Raw genomic sequence first — 21,362 nt, 5'->3', positions numbered from 1 at the left:
CGTGATTTATTCGTAAGCAATGAGAAAGTTGCAGTCATTATTAATATTAAGCAAGCACCTTGTGGACTGATATTAAAAACAACGAATTACTCAAAATACAGTTAATTCAAATATTACAAAATCTAAATTATATAATCACTTTGTTCATATATGGCTCAAACATACTGTAAATCTAACTTATACCCCTTATATCACTGTATTCTATTAAATTGATGCATTGGTGTTTTAGGTTTGAGACACGGTTCTCCTTCACAGAGACAGATTCCAGCAACAACCCTGAAGCCGCACTGAACACCATGGAGGATTATTCTTGTTCTTGTTCACCCTAACGCTAAACCCTAACCCTACTGAACACCATGGGGGTTTATCCTTGTTCTTGTTAACCCTAACCCTAAACTCTAAACCCTAACCCTAAAACAAAACCCTAAACCCTAATCCTAAATGCTAACCCTAAACCCTAACCCTAATCCCACTGAACACCATGGAGGTTTATCCTTGTTCTTTTTCACCCTAACCCTAACCTAACCCTAAACCCTAACCCTAAATGCTAACCCTAACCATAAACCCTAACCCTAACCCTAAACCCTAACCCTAAACCCTAACCCTAAACCCTAACCCTAACCATAAACCCTAACCCTAAACGCTAAACACTAACGCTGAACAAGAGCACGTTGAAAACTGGCCCTAAACTGAAGCAGCTCTTCATGGGGAATAATCTTCAGGAAACTTCTCAGAGACTGTGGCTCTGTAGCAGCTCTTCATGATTTCATTTATTCAAATACAGATGTGATACTTTAGTACATCATTTGCCTGCTTTTCTATTTTGGAGTTTGGTATAAACCCCCCTGGAGAAAAATACACCGGCTGCCACTGAAATACGTGAATATCTGAGAAGTTTGTAAAACGCTGGAAGTCAGAAACAAACTGAGCTGAAACTATGTACATCTTCATCTTCATCTTCATCACGGTCCAGTCAGAGTCTGTCCACACAAACTGGTTCTGCTTCAACTCTGAGGACGATCAGGACATGACACATCCGTCCTGAACACTCTCATCATCTCCACCTGTAGAGGGAAGAAAAAAGAAGAGAGCAGATAAAGGAGTGTTTGCAGAGATCCCTCCATCAGCTGTAGAGGGAAGAAGAAAGAAGAGAGCAGCAGAGATCCCTCCTGTCATCATCCTCCTCTCACAGCTTCATGAGGAAAGCAGCTGCTGAGAAGCTGCAGCTTCACTAGAAACACTGATATTTGATACCAACTGGTTTTAGTAGAAAACTGCTGGAAGCAGCAGAACAGAGTGCAACTTCCACTGACCTGAGATCCTGCAGCTTGTAGTCGGGACTCTCCACCAGATCAGAAAGCTGCTTCACATCTGCAGCCTTCAGGTGGTTCAGACTCAGGTCCAGATGTTCCAGATGGGAGGGGTCGGACTTTAGAGCTGAGACCAGAGAAGAACAGCTGATCTTTGACAACCTGCACCTCGCCAATCTGAATAAAGAATAAAAGATACATTACAATTCAGCATCATCTTCATCATTTTACAGGTAAATTACAATTCAACATCATCTTCATCATTTGACATGCTCCATACAGATGAGAATTAGAAAGGTGATGGACTTTATGAAGGCTGATGTTCATATTGATGTCACACATGTGATCAATAGTCTGCGTATATTTCTCTTCAGTATCATTGACTTGATGACAGTGATGGATCTGGAACTGGTGCAGAAAACTTTTGTCTGATTAATACATTTGATTCATCAAGAACAGATGCATGATGGTACAAAAACGTACAAATCTGAACCCTTACAGGGAAACTACAACCAAATACTCGTCAAAATATGGAAACTAATTGATGCTCCAGCGTTTAATGTAGTTTTTAATGGCAGAAACAGTTTTGATGTAATTTGAATTCAAATATCAGTCTTTCCATGTAAATATTAAATGAAGGTAAAAGTTTATTGAACCTGAGTTTTGATGTAAAAATTTGAACTTGTTAAAATGTTTTATTCCATAAACGATGAATAAATGAACAATATTCATCATTTCCATGTTTTTAAGGAGACATTTCTTCATCAATCAGTACATATCTGTCTGTTTAGGAGTTTTTTCAAACATTTTCTCTGAAAAAGTTGATTGAGTGACGACATAGTTTCAACACAAAGTTTCTGATGTTCTTGTTGGATGTTTTGTTGCTGATGAAGGAAACTCATCGTCTAGACAGCAGCTTTATTTCACTTTACTAACTTCAACACACATGTATTAATATTTAGTTTTACACACTGAAAATCATAAAAAAAACATTATTTGTTGCACCTTATGTCGTGATGTCACCTGGATGAAATGATCTTAACAGACATATTGAGGAATAATATTAAAAAGATAGAAAAATTTGTTTTTCCAGGTTTAGAGTTTTATATCTGGTAAACTTGTATTTGTTAATGTGAAATTGAATGGTAGTCAAAGGAAGCCAACGTTGGTTTGACTGATTTCATCCACAGTAAGAAGTTATTTAGTAAATGAGCTCTATAACTCATATATTGGACGACTACACATTCAGTCTGTCCACTATTGTCTGTCAGACTCTCTCAGTTTATTAACATCTGGATGACATTTCTGAACGTATTAGCTGTAAAGTTAATTCATGTTTGTTCAGATGTTTTATTCCAGGTTCAGACACATCTCCGGTTCTTCATTTGTTCCTGTCTGACACATTCACATGTTTAGTTTTATGTAATGAATCAGAAGAGGAAGTTTAAGATGAAACTAAAGCAGAGAAGAAGAACTCAGAGCAGTCAGATGGTCAGTGTGGATCAGTAGAAGATCAGCCTGATGTCTGCAGGTTAGTGTCAACACAACTTTCACATCAGATTCATCTGAACACACAACTAAAACATGTCTGACCTCAGAGTCTCCAGTCTGCAGTCTGGACTCTCCAGAAATCCACACAGATGTTTCACTCCTGAATCACGCAGGTTCTGGTTCCCACTCAGGTCCAGATGTTTCAGATGGGAGGGGTTGGACTTCAGAGCTGAGCCCAGAGAAGAACAGCTGATCTCTGACAAACTGCAGTTCAACAACCTGAACAAAGAATAAAACATGTTCCTCAATTGACGAGAGCACTGACATCACAGACGTGGCACAACTGGCCATATTTATTCGTGGAGTTGATGAGACATTGACTGTTACTGAAGAGTTTCTTGAGTTGGTGCCAATGATGGACACCACAACAGCCGAGGACATTTTCGGCTCTGTCGTTGCTGCGCTGGACAGAGTCGGGGTTGACTGGTCCCGCGCTGCCAGCCTGGCTACAGACGGCGCACCATCCATGGCGAAAGGAAAGCAGGTCTTGCGACAAAGTTCAGAGAGAAAGTACAAGCCCTTAATAGAGGAGATCGTTTCTGGACGTTTCACTGTATTTTGCACCAGGAGGCATTGTGCTGCAAGTCCTTGAAAATGGACCACGTCATGGAGGTGGTTGTTCGCACTGTAAATTTAATTCGATCCAGAGGTCTGAACCATCGTCAGTTTGACAAGCTTCTCAGTGACAGCAACATTACCCACAGCCTTCCATACCACACTGAGGTGAGATGGTTAGGCAGAGACGCTGTGCTGAGGCATTTATTTGATTTACGAGAGGAAATCGGACAGTTCATGAAGGAAAAAGGAAAACTGGAGTTGGAATTACAATCTCAGGAAAGGCTAAAGGACCTTGCATTTTTGGTGGATATTACTGAACACTTGAACAACCTGAACCTGAACATGTTGCAAGGCCACAAAAAAGTTTTCACACAGTTTTCTGACAACATACATGCATTTAAGTTGAAACTGGCAGGTGGCGACCCTGCTCATTTCCCCTGTCTGAGAGATGTGTGTGTGACCAGACCTGAGGCGGACGTGAAACGGTACAAAGACAAGATTGCAGGATTACTGTGTGAGTTTGAGAAACGTTTTCAGGTATTTGGTGAACTTGAGACAGAATTTTCAGTTTTTCTTTCACAGTTAAAGCTTCTGATCTGCAGTCGAAATCCAGCTAGAAATTATTGATTTACAATGTGATGCAGATTTGAAGGGCAAATTTGCCTCCGTAGGCCTGGACAAATTGTATCAGTATCTACTACCAGGGTACCCCAAATTAACAGCCTTGGCTGCTAAAATGTTGGTGCATGTTTGGGACAACCTACCTTTGTGAACAAAATTTCTCTGTGATGAATATCAATAAAACAAAACTGCGTTCAAGGCTCACAAACAAGCACTTAAATGACATTCTGAAAGTAACAGCTAGTCAGGACATGACACCTGGTATTGATGCACTTGTACAGGCCAAAAGATGCCAAATATCAGGAACAAAAACAAGTCCAGACTAGAATAACGCCTTTAAAAAGCTGACTTAGATACTGTTTGCATTGAAAGAATACAGCTCTGTGAATATGAATCCTTACTGTGGTGATTAAAAACATGTGCAATGTAATGTTAGTCAGCAGCTTCACTACATAAAAGTATGGTGGAATTCCATAATTGTTCAGTATGTATTGTATGTGTATGTGTGTGACGACCCTCTTTGCCTTCCTGCCTTGTGGCTGGTCTTCTCCCTTGCAGGTAGCAGTGGGAGGGGCTGAGGGTCATCAGAGAAGTGGCAGCACCTGTGCTCAATGAGCCTTTAAAGAGCTCTGGCTGCTCACTTCTCCCCTCTCTCTCATCCCTGAGGCAGCATTTTGTTTGTGGTTTGGTTTTGCTTTAGTTTTACACCTTACACACATACACCCACATTGTTTCCCGCATGCACTCACTTACACCACTGATCTACCGACTACACACGCCATATTTAATTAAGGTTCTTCTTTTAGCTTTATTATTTGGTATTATTTAATAAAAACCCTTTTTGATTGACTTTCCTTGTGTTGCGTCTCCCTCTTTGTCATGGCCGTGCAGCCCGGTTCGTGACAAGTGGGGGCTCGTCCAAGGTTTGAGTTGTTTCAGGCTGTTTGGTGCCCTAAATGTAATAACTGCTCGGGGGTCATGTTCTGGGTATGGGTCTCTGTAAAGCGTCTAGAGACAACTCTGTTGTATTAGACGCTATATAAAAAAAATTGAATTGAATTGAATTGAATTAAATGATTTGGGGATTTGAGTGCATGGCATCAGCTATGGTGATGTCCAGTGTACCCTGTGTTTGGGAGATGCAGTTTTGAATAGGAAAGTTAATTTTGTTCTTTAGTTTGAGCTGGAGATTGCCGGTAGTCCTGTTATCGGTTTTGTTTGGTTATAGGTTTACCTTGGTTTTTCTTATTTAGTGGGGAAAGTGCGTGGTCCGACGGCCCATTGCGTGGCTGGCCCTGTGCTGACCCTTCTTTTGTTCTTTTTGGCTGGGATCTCCAACTCCTTTTGTTTCATTACTTTTGGGTTAACCTTTTCCCTTTTGTTTTTGAAAAATGGCAGGGATAGAGGAATTTATTGCTGCCCCAAGTGAGGGTTTTCTGGATCGTTGCACTAAGGGGCAGCTGTTGAAAATTGCAGACGAGTATGAAATTGGTTTGGGTGATCTTAGGGATAAACGTAAAGACGGTGTGAAGGCTACGCTTAAGCTGCGGTTAGTGGCGAAAGGGGTGATGGAGGCAAAGACGGAGGGACTTGGTCAGGCACTAGCAGCGGAGCCACTTTTAGTTCCAGCAGGAAATTTGACTTTTGAGCAGCAAAAAGAGCTGTTGCTATTGCAGTTATCACATGGGACGGAAAGACATAGGCTGGAGGTAGAGAAGCAAATTGAAATTGAACGGTTGCGGCGTGGGACAGAGCAGGCAAACATAGCACTACAGACTGCTAGGTTGGATTTAGTCAGAGAAGGTAAGCTTGCTGGGGATGTGTTACACGGAGAGGGTGGTTTATCTTCACGCTCTGGGGCTCCTGATGTTGTGAGGAATTTGCGGCTTGTGCCAAACTTCAATGAGAAGGATCCAGATGTTTTTTTCTCTCTGTTTGAGCGGATTGCACAGGCAGGGGGTTGGTCAGACTCTGAGCAAATTTTGCTGTTGCAGTGTGTGTTGTCTGGGAAGGCACAGGAGGCTTATGCGTCCTTAAGTAATGACAATCTGACTTATAAGTCAGTCAAAGATGCTGTGTTAAAAGCCTATGAGTTAGTCCCAGAAGCCTATCGCCAGCGTTTTCGGACGTGGGAGAAAAAGGTTCACCAGTCGCATATGGAGTTTGCGAGGGAACTGACTACCCATTTCAATCGTTGGTGTATGTCCTCTGATGTTGATAACTTTGAGAGTTTGCGCGAGTTGATCGTCTTGGAGCAATTTAAGAACTCTCTGCCCAGTCGTGTTGCCACACATCTTACGGAGCGTAAGGTTAAGACTGCGGCGGAGGCTGCGGAACTGGCAGATGAGTATGTCCTCATTCATAAAAGCCGGTTTAGTGACCCGGTGTGGGAGCCTGTGGGGCATAAGAATGTTGGTGGTGGATCGCCGGTTCGCTCTGGGGGTTCTTCGGGTAAGGGGACCCAGGGAACACCTGGAAGAGGTGAGAATTTGTGTCACTACTGCCGGGAGCCAGGCCACTGGAAGTCAGACTGCCCACAGCTTAGGGGTAAGAGGCAGCACCCAGGAAGCGGTCATGTAAAGCCGGCTGCCCTGGCGGCAAGTGTTCCTGGTTCTGTGGATGTTGGACGGTGTCAAGATGGGCAGGCTGAATTCGGGGTGGTTGAGGACCCTTGCGTTTCTTATGGGCCTTTTGTTTCTGATGGGTTTGTAACACAGACTGGGAGTGACACTAAGGTTCCCGTTAAGATCTTGAGAGATACCGGTGCTGTTAAATCTTATGTTGTGGAAACTGTTTTGCCATTTTCAGAGAAGACTGACACTGGAGATAGGATCCTTATGCGAGGGATGGGGATGGGGTTGTTGCCTGTCCCAGTGCATAGGATGACTTTAGATTGTGGCTTGGTGCAGGGGGAAGTGCCTATTGGGGTGAGACCAGCGTTACCAGTTGAAGGAATTTATATAATTCTGGGTAACGATTTGGCTCGCTGTCGGGCTTGGGCACATGAGCCGCCGCCTCCAGTTGTCACTAATTCTCCCTTGAGTTCAGAACAGCCTGATGAAAGTTCTGTGTGTTTCCCTGAAGTGTTTTCTGCATGTGCGGTTACACGGGCAATGAGTCGGGCTGAGTCGGAGGAGGAGGAAAGGGAGGTGGAGACTGCTTTGCCATGTTTGCCTGATTTTCCTTTTATCTGTGTCTCACAGTGACCTGAGGAGTGAGCAGAGGGCTGACCCATCACTAGAAAAGGCATTTCAATCTGTTTTGTCTGCCAGTGAGGTGGAAAGTGTTGCCAGTGGCTACTTCATTCAGGATGGTATTTTGCTCAGGAAGTGGTTGCCCCATGGTGAGGACTTTGTTGGCGACCCTATTTTTCAAGTCGTAGTTCCATCTAAGTTGCGTAGCCATGTGTTGGGTCTTGCTCATGATAAGTCAGGACATTTTGGGGTCCGGAAAACCTATGACATTGTTTTACGCCACTTCTTTTGGCCTCAGCTGAAGGATGTTTCTCTGCACATTAGGAACTGTGGTACTTTTCAGCTGACTGGTAAGCCGAACCAGGTCATTAAACCAGATCCGTTGCAGCCAATTCCAGCTGTTAGTCAACCGTTTGAGTACCTAATCATTGATTGTGTGGGACCATTGCCTCGTTCGAAGTCAGGTAGCCAGTACTTGCTGACTGTCATGTGTCAAAGCACCAGATATCCGGCAGCTTATCCATTGCGGACAATAACTGCAAGGTCTGTGGTTAAGGCTCTGACACAATTTATATCTGTGTTTGGCATCCCCAGAGTCATCCAGAGTGACCAGGGATCTAACTTTTCTTCACATCTGATGGCCCAAGTGTTGAAACTGTTAGGGATCAGACATAATCAGTCGACTGCTTATCATGCTCAGAGTCAAGGGGCTCTGGAGCGTTTCCACCAAACTCTCAAGTCTCTTTTGCGTGGAGGGGCTACCCTGGTTGCTTTTGGCTGCACGGGAGGTGGTGCAAGACAGTACAGGGTTTAGCCCAAACGATCTAATATTTGACCACTCGGTGCGGGGTCCCCTGTCTGTGTTTAAGGATGGGTGGAAGGGGTCAGACCCACCCACCAACCTTATTGACTATGTAAATGGCTTTAAACACCGGCTGTATTCTGCAGGAGAGTTGGCAAAACAAATGTTAGCTACGTCGCAAACTAAGATGAAAAGGAAGTACGATCGTCGGGCTGAGGTTCGTGAGTTTAGCATTGGGGATCGTGTGTTGGCTCTTTGTCCACTGGTTAGTTCTCCCTTTCAGGCCAAGTTTTCAGGTCCATATACAGTGGTTAAACGGGTCTCAGACCAGAATTATTTGATTTCAACTCCGGGACGTAGGAAGCCTGAAAAATTGTTCCATGTGGATCTGCTGAAACCCTACTATGCTCACTCTGCTAGTCCATCCAGTGCTGTCCAGCAGGAGTCAATGGGGGGGGGGTCCTGTTTTGATTGCTGACACAGTGGGTGAATTTTCTGATGAGAGTGGGGGTGAGGCTGTGTTTGAGCCTGATGAGGGTTTATTGTCTGGTCGGCTGAGAAATTCAGAGACCCTCAAGAACTTGAAGAGCCTGTTTAGATATTTGCCAACAGCGCAGGCTTTGGAGTTTGAAGCGATGATTTTAAAGTATCCTGTTCTGTTTGGTGACGTGCCCTCCCGTACTGATTGGGTTGAACACGATATTGATGTGAGTGATGCACAGCCTATCCGTCAGCATTTTTATAGAGTTTCTCCTGAGAAGCGTAAATATTTAGATGCTGAGGTGGAGTATATGGTTGGTAATGACATTGCAGTGCCTTCTTCGTCAAGCTGGGCTTCTCCATGTTTGTTGGTGCCTAAAAGTGACAACACGCCCAGGTTTTGCTCTGACTTCCGAAAAGTTAACAAGGTGACAAAGCCAGATTCCTTCCCGCTGCCTCGAATGGAGGATTGTGTAGACAAGGCGGGTGCTGCTAGGTATGTCAGCAAATTTGATCTGCTGAAGGGGTACTGGCAGGTGCCCTTGTCCCAAAGAGCACAGGAAGTGGCAGCTTTTATTACACCATCTGGGCTGTACTCCTATAATGTGATGCCATTTGGGTTGAGGAATGCGCCAGCAACTTTTCAGCGGTTGATGAACCGTGTGGTGGCTGGATTGGCTGGTTGTGCAGTTTATCTGGATGATTTAGTGGTCTACAGTGATACCTGGTTTTCTCACATGCAACGGGTAAGAGCTTTGTTTGATCGGTTGGTAGAGGCAAAGCTCACAATCAATTTGGCAAAGTGTGCATTTGCTTGTGCAACTGTGACTTACCTGGGTCGAGTGGTTGGGCAGGGGCAGGTGGCTCCTGTGCAAGCTAAGGTGTTGGCAGTTCAGCAGTTTCCACAGCCTACTACCAAAAAGGAACTCATGAGGTTTCTTGGGATGGTGGGGTATTACAGGTGTTTCTGTAAGGATTTTTCTACAGTGGTGGCACCGTTGACTGATTTGTTGAAGGCCAGGGCTCAGTTTGTGTGGTCACTCAAGTGCCAGGCGGCTTTTGAGAATGTAAAGTATCTGTGCTGTGTGCAGCACCAGTGCTGGCTGCACCCTGTTTTGACAGACCTTTTGTCCTACAGGTGGATGCAAGCCATGTAGGGGCAGGGGCTGTGTTGATGCAGGCAGATGAGCAGGGAGTTGACAGAGTGGTCAGTTTCTTTTCTAAAAAGTTTGGTCGACATGTGGTGAATTACTCGGTCATCAAAAAGGAAACACTTGCTCTGATTTGGGCCTTGCAGCATTTTGCCATTTATGTTGGGTCTGGAATGAAACCGGTGGTGGTATATACGGATCACAATCCACTTACCTTTCTCCACACCCTGCGATGCCCCAACTCAAGGCTAATTAGGTGGTCATTGTTCCTCCAGTCTTACGACCTGGACATCCGACGCATTAAAGGCCGTGATAATGTGGTAGCAGATGCATTGTCACGGGCTCCAGTTTAATATTGCCTGCATGTGGTTTATGGTGTTTTTTTTCTTTTCTTATAGGCAGGTGTTGTTGTTTGGGGTCGGAGGTCCTGGGACCCTCGTCTTTTGGGGGGGGGGGTGTGATGACCCTCTTTGCCTTCCTGCCTTGTGGCTGGTCTTCTCCCTTGCAGGTAGCAGTGGGAGGGGCTGAGGGTCATCAGGGAAGTGGCAGCACCTGTGCTCAATGAGCCTTTAAAGAGCTCTGGCTGCTCACTTCTCCCCTCTCTCTCATCCCTGAGGCAGCATTTTGTTTGTGGTTTGGTTTTGCTTTAGTTTTACACCTTACACACATACACCCACATTGTTTCCCGCATGCACTCACTTACACCACTGATCTACCGACTACACACGCCATATTTAATTAAGGTTCTTCTTTTAGCTTTATTATTTGGTATTATTTAATAAAAACCCTTTTTGATTGACTTTCCTTGTGTTGCGTCTCCCTCTTTGTCATGGCCATGCAGCCCGGTTCGTGACATGTGCGTTTCATGTATGAAGTTTACGGGAGATGTGCTAGTTTCTTCTTTACATATATATATATATATATATATATATATATATATATATATATATATATATATATATATATATATAATATATCTCCACTTTATTGAGGTTTTTGTAGTGAAATGAGGAGGAATCATAGACATAACTTCTCATTTCAACTAACTGGATTAACCGTTCCTCATCATGACTGCTTCCTACAGCGCTTCCAACCGGCTTTCAACACGAGCTACAGGAAGAAAATAGAAGCAGGGCGTCCGACAAATGTTCAGCTCAATACGGCGCGCCGTGTTGCTACGGCCAGTTAGCACAGTGCAATAAAAAATAAAGCAATGCAGTTGTGAATGTGTGAAATTCACGGTGTGAATCCTGCCAGCCCTAATCTCTTGCACGTAGTAAAAATGTTGCGTGTTTCTATGTTTACTGGCACCCCCCCCCCAACTCCGCCCCCCGCCTCACAGTGCGCATCCAGACACATGACAGGCACATACACTCACACGCAGACACTTGCTCCACAAAATTATGAAAAAAGAGAAAGAAAATGAGGGAGAGGGGTGGATTTGTAAATCGCTCTGGTGTTCCTAGTTAAAAAACTATGTTGTACGGCCTCCAGAAAAGGTCGCAAAATGCGACCAATTGGTCTCAGTCTGGAACCATTCTCCAGACTGCGACTTACATACTATAATAAAGCATGTATGGTATCATTTTAATGGTCCGGCCCACTTGACATCTACGGAGGCCGTATGTGGCCCACGATGTGAAATGAGTTTGACACCCCTGGTCTAGACAGCAGCTTTATTTCAGTTTTCTTAGTTCAACACATGTATTTATATTTAGTTTTACACACTGGAAACCATAAGAAGACATTGGCCGGGTTTCCCAGATCCGACCTCTCTTAAGGATTTAAGAGAGGTTCAAAGAAGGTTTCAACTAAGAGAGGACCCTGAGATACGGGTGTTTCCCAGATGACTTCTTAACACCGTTCTCAGGACCGCTCTTTCAGAAATTCTTTGGAGGAGCTGTCCGGTTCTGAAACCAAATCAATCGATGCCAGGCAAATCGATCACCGATCACTATCAGCGCATTTCCACACGCAGCACTGCTACCTAACGCACTAATTCCCTGCTGCCTGTGCGTTATAATGAAAAATTAAGACGATAAATATATTTCAATGACCTTTTTCATGATGAAAGCCAGACTGCAACTAAATAAGAAGTAGTCTTGGTAAGAGAATAATGAGGAAATGTATTCTTTTTATTAAATGTGAAAGATGGACGAAAGGAGAAATTAACTTAACGATCATTCAGCATATAGCACCACATTGTATCCTCCTGACTAGTAAAACAGAATCCTTCACCTAAAAAAAATATTCTGAAGTTTATTTAACTGCTTGACCGTTTTCACTATTAAGCAGAATTTTGCATTCATCAACGTTGTATTTACGGATGTGTGGAGACACGCAGCGGGTGTGGAGACCAGTGTTGGGACTAACGTTATTTAGTAACGGGTTACAGAACGCCGTTAGTTTTGCAGTAACTAATACTCTAACGCATTACTTTTTAAATTCAGTCACGCAATTACCGTTACCAAACGGCGGTTACGCCGTTATTTCTGCCTTGCACGTATTTCCCTGCTCTTCTGATGCTGCATCCCGACTCTGTAGTGTCTTTTTCTCCTAAAGCCGCGGTGCAGGTGTGTTTTTTCAAGAGAAGAAAATAGTTATGGGTCGTTGTTTTCGCTCTTTTTTCTTCTGGGCAAAGAGATTCTTATAAACCGACATGCTACCATTATATTTGAGACTGTAATGAACGATTCATCAAAGGCTCCGGTCCGATGATCGTTTTATTTGTGCGTAATGCATAAAGATTATAAAGGAACACACTTTTTATTCCTTATTTTTCTTTTTTTTCCCCGTTGCTGTCACCAATGAATGCTACACAATATAAATCTAAAGTATAAAATAGATCAAAATTTGTGCGGGGTGCATTGTTTTAATATCTCATTGCTTGGTGTGATATTGATTTGCCTGACGCGGCTGGATCTGTGAGTCTTTGTTCACTAAGATGGTTGTAAAGACTGGGTCAGCAGCATCTTTCATTTACTTCTTAATGAAAGATATTCTTAAGCTAAGAGCGACTCTGGGAAACACGTTTTTCTTTCACAGGCTCCTTAAGAAGGTTTGAAAGAAGTCTTTTGCTGTTAAGAGCTACTTAACTGATCTGGGAAACCGGGCCATTATTTGTTGCACCGTATGTGTTGATGTCACCTGGATGAAATGATCTTAACCGATATATTAAAGAATAATATTAAAAACACAGACAATTATGTTTTTCAATGTTTAGAGTTTTATATTTGGTAAATTTGTATTTCGTTAAAATTAAATTAAATGTTAGTCAAAGGAAGCCAACGTTGGTTTGACTGATTTCAGCCACAGTAAGAAGTTATTCAGTAAATGAGCTCTATAACTCATATATTGGACGACTACACATTCAGTCTGTCCACTATTGTCTGTCAGACTCTCTCAGTTTATTAACATCTGGATGACATTTCTGAACGTATTAGCTGTAAAGTTAATTCATGTTTGTTCAGATGTTTTATTCCAGGTTCAGACACATCTCTGGTTCTTCATTTGTTCCTGTCTGACACATTCACATGTTTAGTTTTATGTAATGAATCAGAAGAGGAAGTTTAAGATGAAACTAAAGCAGAGAAGAAGAACTCAGAGCAGTCAGATGGTCAGTGTGGATCAGTAGAAGATCAGCCTGATGTCTGCAGGTTAGTGTCAACACAACTTTCACATCAGATTCATCTGAACACACAACTAAAACATGTCTGACCTCAGAGTCTCCAGTCTGCAGTCTGGACTCTCCAGAAATCCACTCAGATGTTTCACTCCTGAATCATGCAGGTTGTTCTTACTCAGGTCCAGAAGTTTCAGATGGGAGGGGTTGGACTTCAGAGCTGAGACCAGAGAAGAACAGCTGATCTCTGACAGACCGCAGCTCCTCAACCTGAACAGAAAGTAAAACATGTTCCAGTTTCATCAGAGAAGTGTTTCTTCAAATATCAACGTTGTCATCAGGTCCATGTGGGTCACCACCGTATCTGGACTTTATAAAACAGCTTTTACAGTTTTGTTACATCCATGATGTGGGTTCCTGGTTGTTCCTCTGACATGTTCACCTTTACTGAACATCCTGAGCTTTTCTGGTCCAAGTCTGACACTAGATTAAGATGAAAACACCAACATACACACCAATCCTTTTGATTAGTGTTGATGTTCAAATATTGTTCAAAGCAGCAGTTTAGAGATCAGAAGCTGATCTAGCAACAATTATTAACACCAGAATGGATCTGTGGAGAACTGCTGGACTTTATATCATGTGTCCAGTTTTATATCATTTATGCAGGATTCCTGAGCTTTTTATCATAATGATCCTTGTATGTTATAAAGAGTTAAAATTGTGTTTTCTGAAAGCAGAAGATACTAAGATACTTTACTTTTTGTAATATGTCATTTACCTAATAATTCTGTTACAACTGAGTTTATTAGTTAATATCTTACTTTTAGTTAAAGATAAGAATGATTGAATTCTGTATATTTATCAGACTAATTCAACAGATTCTGAAGTCTGTGTGAAACTAAACATCAGGTTCTGTATCGCTTGCACTTGAAAAGTCTTTGCTTGAACAACTAATGATCTGCTTGATTAAAGGACATTTCTGAATTAAACCCACACGGGAGGATCTAAGACACTTCCTGTCAGGACGATCACTTTGACGCTCCACCTGTAGCCGTCAGTCCAACCTGTCCAGGTCTGAGGCCTCGTTTACACGCAGCAACAACGCTGCTGTTTTCATCAGTTTTAGCCGTTCGTTTACACCAAAACGAAGCTCAAAGTCTCCAAAAACCATCATTTCTGAAAACTCCGGCCAAAGTGGAGATTTTTAAAACCTCTGTCTTCACGTTTTCTTGTAAACAGAGAGAAACTGACATTTAGGCTTCAGAACGTCACATTATGCAAGTAACAGAAGTGAAGGTATTAGGGGATGTTGTAGAGAGTCAAATGTCCTGGAATAGACAAGTTGACCAAATAGTGCAGAGATGGGTAGAGATATAGCTGTGATTAAACACTGCAGGAAGTTTCTGCCTAATGATTTGATTAAACAGGTGATACACACATCGGGCTTGTCAAATGTAGATTATTGCTCCGTGATTTGGTCCAGTACAACCAAACGTAACCTGGCCAGGCTGCAGGTAAATCAGAACAAAGCAGCTGGCTGAGCCATTCAGGAACTTTATCAGACCAGTGGAAGTAATGAATCCCCATCCATCCTGGTGAAGTGGAGAATGTAGGGGGCAATATTCATTGATGAGTTTAATCAATAAAGTAGTTATGACTAAAGAAGATTATCATTTTTTTTCAAACACAGACAATCATTGGTCAAGGCGAACATCAGCAGGTCAGTTTCTGTTGCCTCCATGGAGAAGTAACTTAAAACAGAAGAATCGCTGGGCACGGCGTCTCACAGCAAGAAGGTCCTGGGTTCGATTCCCACCGGGGACGCTGTGGGTGCTGAAGTGCGTGTTAGTTCCCCCATGACTTCAGTGCCCACACCCTGGGTGGGGTTGGTGGAAGGGCCTTTCTGTGTGGAGTTTGTATGTTCTCCCCATGTTCCTTTGGGTAGCAATGTGAGCTACCCTCACAAAAACATGCAACAGTCCTGGGCTCTACGGCCAACCGGGGCGCCAGACGGGGTGGGGGGGGATCCAGCCAGAATAACGTGATCCTTCCACGCGCTACGTCCGGCCGGAGAAGCCCCACCCTGTCTGGTGAAAAGATGCGGCCTGCTCACTCCTCAGGTTAAGGAGGAGACCTGAGCTCAGTGCAGGAACTCATGGGGTTGGTAGAGGGAGCAATGCCCAGGGGCCTCATTTAAAATGGAGTGCGTAGAATTCATACTAAAAGTGCACGTACACCCAAAAGCCGAAAATGGCGGGCGCAAAAAAAAATCCGGATCTATAAAACCGCGTGCAGCAGACTTCCACGTAAGGTTCTCTTTATAAATCACAGTCCAGCTGGAAAGTTGCGCAGCTGAATCCGCCTCATATCCCGCCCTCTACATGCCCACTTCATGCCAAAAATGGTATGTTTTTGCATATGAATGAGCCTGCTGAGCATGCGCAGTGGCACCTGCAGCCTGTTTGGCTTCAGGATGAATCATGGAATGAATGAGATGTGTCGAGCCACCGTACTGAATTTCACTGAGATCTGAGATGGAGATGTTGTTGATGAGGTGGAGGACAGGAAAACTACATTATTTTGTGGTCACAGTAAAAGTAGAAAAATAAATAGTATAAAATAAAGCGAGTGAGTGCAGCACGCCGTTGCTGCGCTAAACGCCGTGAGTGCCCCGGCGCAACAGGGGGGGGGCATGTCCCCCCGTCTTTTCAAAATCATGTTTTTGTCCCCCCCACTTTTTATAGTTTAAAAACCAACGGTAGGATCAGCCATTAACTGCAAATCACACCCTGTGCGAAGACGATGCGAGAACGGCCCGGCAGCCCCGCTTCACCCCCCGCTCCCCCCGTCTCCCCTCAGAGCTGCTCAGGGAAGGTTTATGGTTCTGCGTCACCAACGCAGAGCCTACGGCGTAGGTGCGCGTCGCTGCGTGCCCTACGCCGTAGGCTCTGCGTCGTTTTAACGCGGGACCATAATTTAGGCACCATACACCTGCACGTAAAGGTTTCACGCGCACGTAAAACTCATTATATATATAAAAAAATCTGTGTCCCTTTAGGGAAGAACTGAGGGGCTCCGTGGAGCCCCTAAACGCTCTACGGAGCCCCTCATTTGTTCTGTCCTAAAGCAGTGAAGGAGGTTCCCGGCGTGTCACCGCGGCTGCAGCAGCAGCACCAGAGTCCTGACTGACGCTGTGTTTCAAACACAGAGGGACACGATCAGCGCTATTTTATTATAAGTCTGATATATGTTGTGGTGTGTGATGACATTATTAAGAGTATGACATGAATCTGGCTTCATTTCACCACCTCACAGCCTGCGTCGCCAGTTCCCCGTGTCTTAAGTAAATTCTTACGGGAGGGTCCTAGTTGCCGTAAAGATGAGCAGATTTTTCGGTTAGTTTTTTCTTTTTAGATCCGAGGCTTTGCGTAGATGGCGGCTTCCGCAACTTTCAGGCGCTCTTTCTGCGCAAGCAAGCTTTATAGATGAGGCCCCAGGACTGTTAGGTAGGAGCACTGGGTGATGAAATGGGGGAAAAAACCGGGATAAAAATATATTTAAAAAAAAACAGAAGAATCACAGAGCGATGGTGGTGTGGAGTGAAATACCAGACCTTTGGACTTTAGATAATATGATAAGCTTTAAGAAGAAGCTCAAGTTATTTTTGTTTACTCATGAGAACAAATGGACTGTTATGAATTGAGCTATTAATCTGTTTATTGTGTTGACACTGTTTCCTTTTCCTCTATTTCTTTTGTGTTTGTGTGTGTAGTTTTGCTGAAGGGTGTAGGGGGTGTTAAAATGTTAACAGCACATGATTGTTTGTTCTATCTCACACAGTCCAGAGAGTTGTTGTGTTGTTGAAAAATTGAAAATATTTTTTATTCTTTTTAAATTGAGCTATTCATTTGATTTTTCTTAATATCTTGTTTGAGAGTGTGATGAGAAAATGTAAATCCTGACTTTTAAAAGAGGAAATGTTGAGTCATAATGCCATTGTGCTGATTATAATGTTATTTTTTACTTTTAGGAGGTGTCCTAGTGTCTGTTGTCTCTGAGTTGTGAAAATGTATGTTTATGTATTTTAATTAATGATATTGTTGTAATTCAGCTGATGATTCTGACGAGACCCCAGAGAAACTGCTGTGAAAGGTCAGCAGTTAACGGGGATCTAATAAAACAACCAAACAAACAGTTGTAACGGTCACCAGTTGAACACTTGGTGGATTCTGACCTGAGAGACTCCAGGTGACAGTGTGGACTCTCCAGTCCAGGACACAGCTTCTTCAGTCCAGAATCCTTCAGGCGGTTGTTGCTCAGGTCCAGTTCTGTCAGACTGGAGGACTGAGAGCTGAGAACTGAGGACAGAAGTGGACAGATGTTCTTTGAGAGGTGACAGCCACTCAACCTGCAGAGGAGATTAAAGAGAGATCATGAGGTCATTTAGAAGTAGATTATGTAATTTAACAAAGAGATGTAGGATATAATATCAATGAATGCTGATTATTTCAACTAATGATCAATAAGTATTGATCACTGCATTTCTCTTCTCTGTATGTAAAGTTGAGATAAATCATTGAGGACAACTGGTCCCACATGAACCTAAACTTAGTTGAACAGTGAATTTAACTGGTCTCCTCCAAGAACATGTGATTGTAACAGATGTGTCCGTGTTCGTCCTTACACAGCTTTCTTGGAGGCTTTGACCACCGGCAGCAGCCTCCGTAGAGCCTCCTCTGAAGCTCGGAACTTCTTCAGGTCAAACTCCTCCAGATCTCCTGATGACAGTAAGATGAAGACCAGAGCCGACCACTGAGCAGGAGACAGTTCATCTGTGGAGAGACGTCCTGACCTCAGGGACCGTTGGATCTCCTCCACCAGAGACCGATCGTTCAGTTCATTCAGACAGTGGAACAGGTTGATGCTTCTCTCTGCAGACAGATCCCCACTGATCTTCTCCTTGATGTATTCAACTGTTTCCTGATTGTTCTGTGAACTTCTTTGTTCTGGTTGAAACAGACGTTGTACGAAGTTCTGATTGTTCTGTGAACTTCTTTGTTCTGGTTCCAACAGACCTCGTAGGAGGTTCTGAAAGGTCAGGGAAGTTCTTTGTTCTGGTTCCAACAGACCTCGTAGGAGGTTCTGATTGGTCTCCAGTGAAAGACCCAGGAGGAAGCGCAGGAACAAGTCCAGGTGACCGTTGGGACTCTGTAAGGCCTTGTCCACAGCACTCTGATAGAGGTCAGTCTTTGTGTTTCTTTGTTCCTCCAGCAGGTTGACTCCAGACTTGATGAAGGTCTGATGGACATGAAGAGCAGCCAGAAACTCCTGGACACTCAGATGGATGAAGCAGAAGACCTGGTCCTGGTTCAGGTCACTCTCCTCTCTAAAGATCTGGGTGAACACTCCTGAGTACACTGAAGCCTCTCTGACATCGATGCCACACTCTCTCAGGTCTGGTTCATAGAAGATCAGGTTTCCTTTCTGCAGCTGCTCAAAAGCCAGTTTTCCCAGAGACTCCACCATCTTCCTGCTCTCTGGACTCCAGTGTGGATCAGTCTCAGCTCCTCCGTCATACTTGGCCTTCTTCAGTTTGGCCTGGACCACCAGGAAGTGGACGTACATCTCAGTCAGGGTCTTGGGCAGCTCCCCTCCCTCTCTGGTTTCCAGGACGTTCTCCAGGACCGTAGCAGTGATCCAGCAGAACACTGGGATGTGGCACATGATGTGGAGGCTCCGTGATGTCTTGATGTGGGAGATGATCCTGCTGGTCTGCTCCTCTTCTCTGAACCTCTTCCTGAAGTATTCCTCTTTCTGTGGGTCAGTGAACCCTCTGACCTCCGTCACCATGTCAACACAGTAAGGAGGGATCTGATTGGCTGCTGCGGGTCGTGTGGTGATCCAGAGACGAGCAGAAGGAAGCAGGTTCCCCCTGATGAGGTTTGTCAGCAGCACGTCCACTGAGGTGGACTCTGTAACATCAGTCAGGACCTCGTTGTTGAGGAAGTCCAGAGGAAGTCGACTCTCATCCAGACCGTCAAAGATGAACACGACCTGGAACTGTTCAAAACTGCAGATTCCTTTGGTTTCAGAGAAGAAGCGATGAACTAGTTCCACCAAGCTGAACTTTCTCTCTTTCAGCACATTCAGCTGTCTGAAGGTGAATGGAAGCAGGAACTGGATGTCCTGGTTGGTTCTGCCTTCAGCCCAGTCCAGACTGAACTTCTGTGTTAGGACTGTTTTCCCGATGCCGGCCACTCCCTTCGTCATCACCGTTCTGATTGGTCCTCCTCTTCCAGGTGGGGGTTTAAAGATGTCTTCCTGTCTGATGGCTGTTTCTGCTCCGTGTGGTTTCCTGGAAGCTGCTTCAATCTGTCTGACTTCATGTTCATCGTTGACCTCTCCGGTCCCTCCCTCTGTGATGTAGAGCTCCGTGTAGATCTGGTCCAGAATGGTTGGGTTTCCTGCTTTAATAATCCCCTCAGACACACGCTGGTGCTTCTCCCTCAGCTTAGACTTCAACTTTTTACAAACTGTAACGTAAAGACAGAGATTTAGTGTTTTATGAAGTTCACTCAACAGCTTAATTCTAAAAACAATCGAGATCTGAACACCCGCTGATCAGCTGTAACTTTATGATGAGCTGTCTGTTGGAGGTCAAGGAAACATATTATTATCAGTTATTGTTTAAACAGGATACAATCTTTATAGTAAGATGGTTTTTGTGTTTTTTCCTTCTCTACGACAGACCTTTATCTCTTTTCATCTTCTTTAAAATCGTCTCGGCCACTTCTCTGGTCTTTGAGGAGAACCTCTGCACCGTCAGATTTACTGTATCCAATCTGTCCGCCTTTTCCAGATCACACACTGGGATCAGGTTGAAACCATCCTCTGATTGATCTGCATTCACCAGGTACCACTTGAATTCCTCCAGCCCACTGGAGTCCAAATCCTCCAAAGTGTCCTTCAACCAACTTTTTACCTTAAAGAAAGAAATCATCATAAATCTTAAAAGTCTTAAAATCTGAATTATTGACAGAGAATCAGTTGGACTTGAACAAACTCAGGAATATCCAGGAACCTGAAAATGGGTTACAGACCAGTGTTTCCCAACTCTGGCCCTCAAGGGTCGCTGCCCTGCATGTTTTAGATGTTTCCTGCTCCATCAGGCGCACGTTTGGACCTGCAGGTCTTCATGGCAGGAGCGGACTCCAGCCAACCCAGTAAAACCAAAGATGAGTCTCGCAGTCAGCTGGACCATTGACCCTGTTGCGTCCAGTCTGGTAGTAATGGGCTTCCGATCGTCTACATCGATGTCTTATCACAACACAACAACTCTTGTGCCAACTGACACGCATGATGAAGACGGTCCTGAAAACTACTGACATAATCTAGCACATTGTGCTCAGTGTGAGATGTTTCCGTCCACCATTTTCCCTTGAGAAGCTGAAGAGGACGACCCACCGCACGACCAAAGACTAAAGCTGCAGGACTAAATCCAAGAGATCCCTGTGCGGTCTCTCTGATGGCAAAGAACAAAAGTGGAAGACCCTCATCCCTCTCAAGACAGACCTGGACAACAAAGACTTTAAAGTCTGATGAAATCGTTCCCCCAAGACTCGGAGTGACAAGGACTCAATGTTTGATGCAAATACTGTGAAACTTCTCTGATGATTTCCGTGAACTGCTGTCTGTGATCTGTGTTGATTTAACCGTGTAATCATTGTTGCTTATTTTAACATCCATGTGGACAACTCTCTAGTTAGACCGCTAGACCTGCTGGCTCTGACGGTCTGAGCATCTCAAAGGTTAGTGTGTCTGATGTGGACATGTCTAAAACAAACAGATCCCACACCACCAGGGATACTAGATATTTTCATTTCATTTTTATTTTATTTGTTATAGAGGGACAATGTACATTAATGAACATTTTAAAAAATGCAAATGCACCCAATTGTAGCCAAAAGGCTCATTTCCATTGGCAGTCCCCCTGCCAGAAGGATCCTTATTAGAACAAGGCTTGCTGCAATCAGGTGTCTTTGCTTATGGCAATGAAAACACTCACGGTCA

General features: G+C 44.0%; 1 protein-coding gene across 4 annotated transcripts in view; it reads right to left on the bottom strand.

Annotated features, from left to right (window-relative positions):
• Nucleotides 1-621: 621 nt before the first annotated feature.
• The window catches only part of LOC133462724 (NACHT, LRR and PYD domains-containing protein 3-like), a 228,676-nt gene continuing 207,935 nt past the window's right edge, over nt 622-21,362 (bottom strand). For 2 of the 4 annotated variants that reach the window (XM_061744121.1, XM_061744120.1), the window contains exons 12-15: nt 13,386-13,559; nt 2,904-3,080; nt 1,314-1,487; nt 622-1,064 (exon numbers count right to left, since the gene is read on the bottom strand). In XM_061744121.1, the coding sequence (XP_061600105.1) occupies nt 1,055-1,064; nt 1,314-1,487; nt 2,904-3,080; nt 13,386-13,559 (535 nt within the window). In that variant the 3' untranslated portion in view covers nt 622-1,054. Of the gene's footprint in view, nt 1,065-1,313; nt 1,488-2,903; nt 3,081-13,385; nt 13,560-17,526; nt 17,701-17,976; nt 19,826-20,042; nt 20,275-21,362 lie in introns of those variants that run through there. The other 2 variants (XM_061744122.1, XR_009784276.1) reach the window with 2 other exon arrangements.

The sequence above is a fragment of the Cololabis saira genome, chromosome 16, assembly GCF_033807715.1.
Source record: "Cololabis saira isolate AMF1-May2022 chromosome 16, fColSai1.1, whole genome shotgun sequence".
Classification (NCBI taxonomy): Eukaryota; Metazoa; Chordata; class Actinopteri; order Beloniformes; family Belonidae; genus Cololabis; species Cololabis saira.
This window is presented reverse-complemented; position numbering and strand designations above follow the sequence as displayed.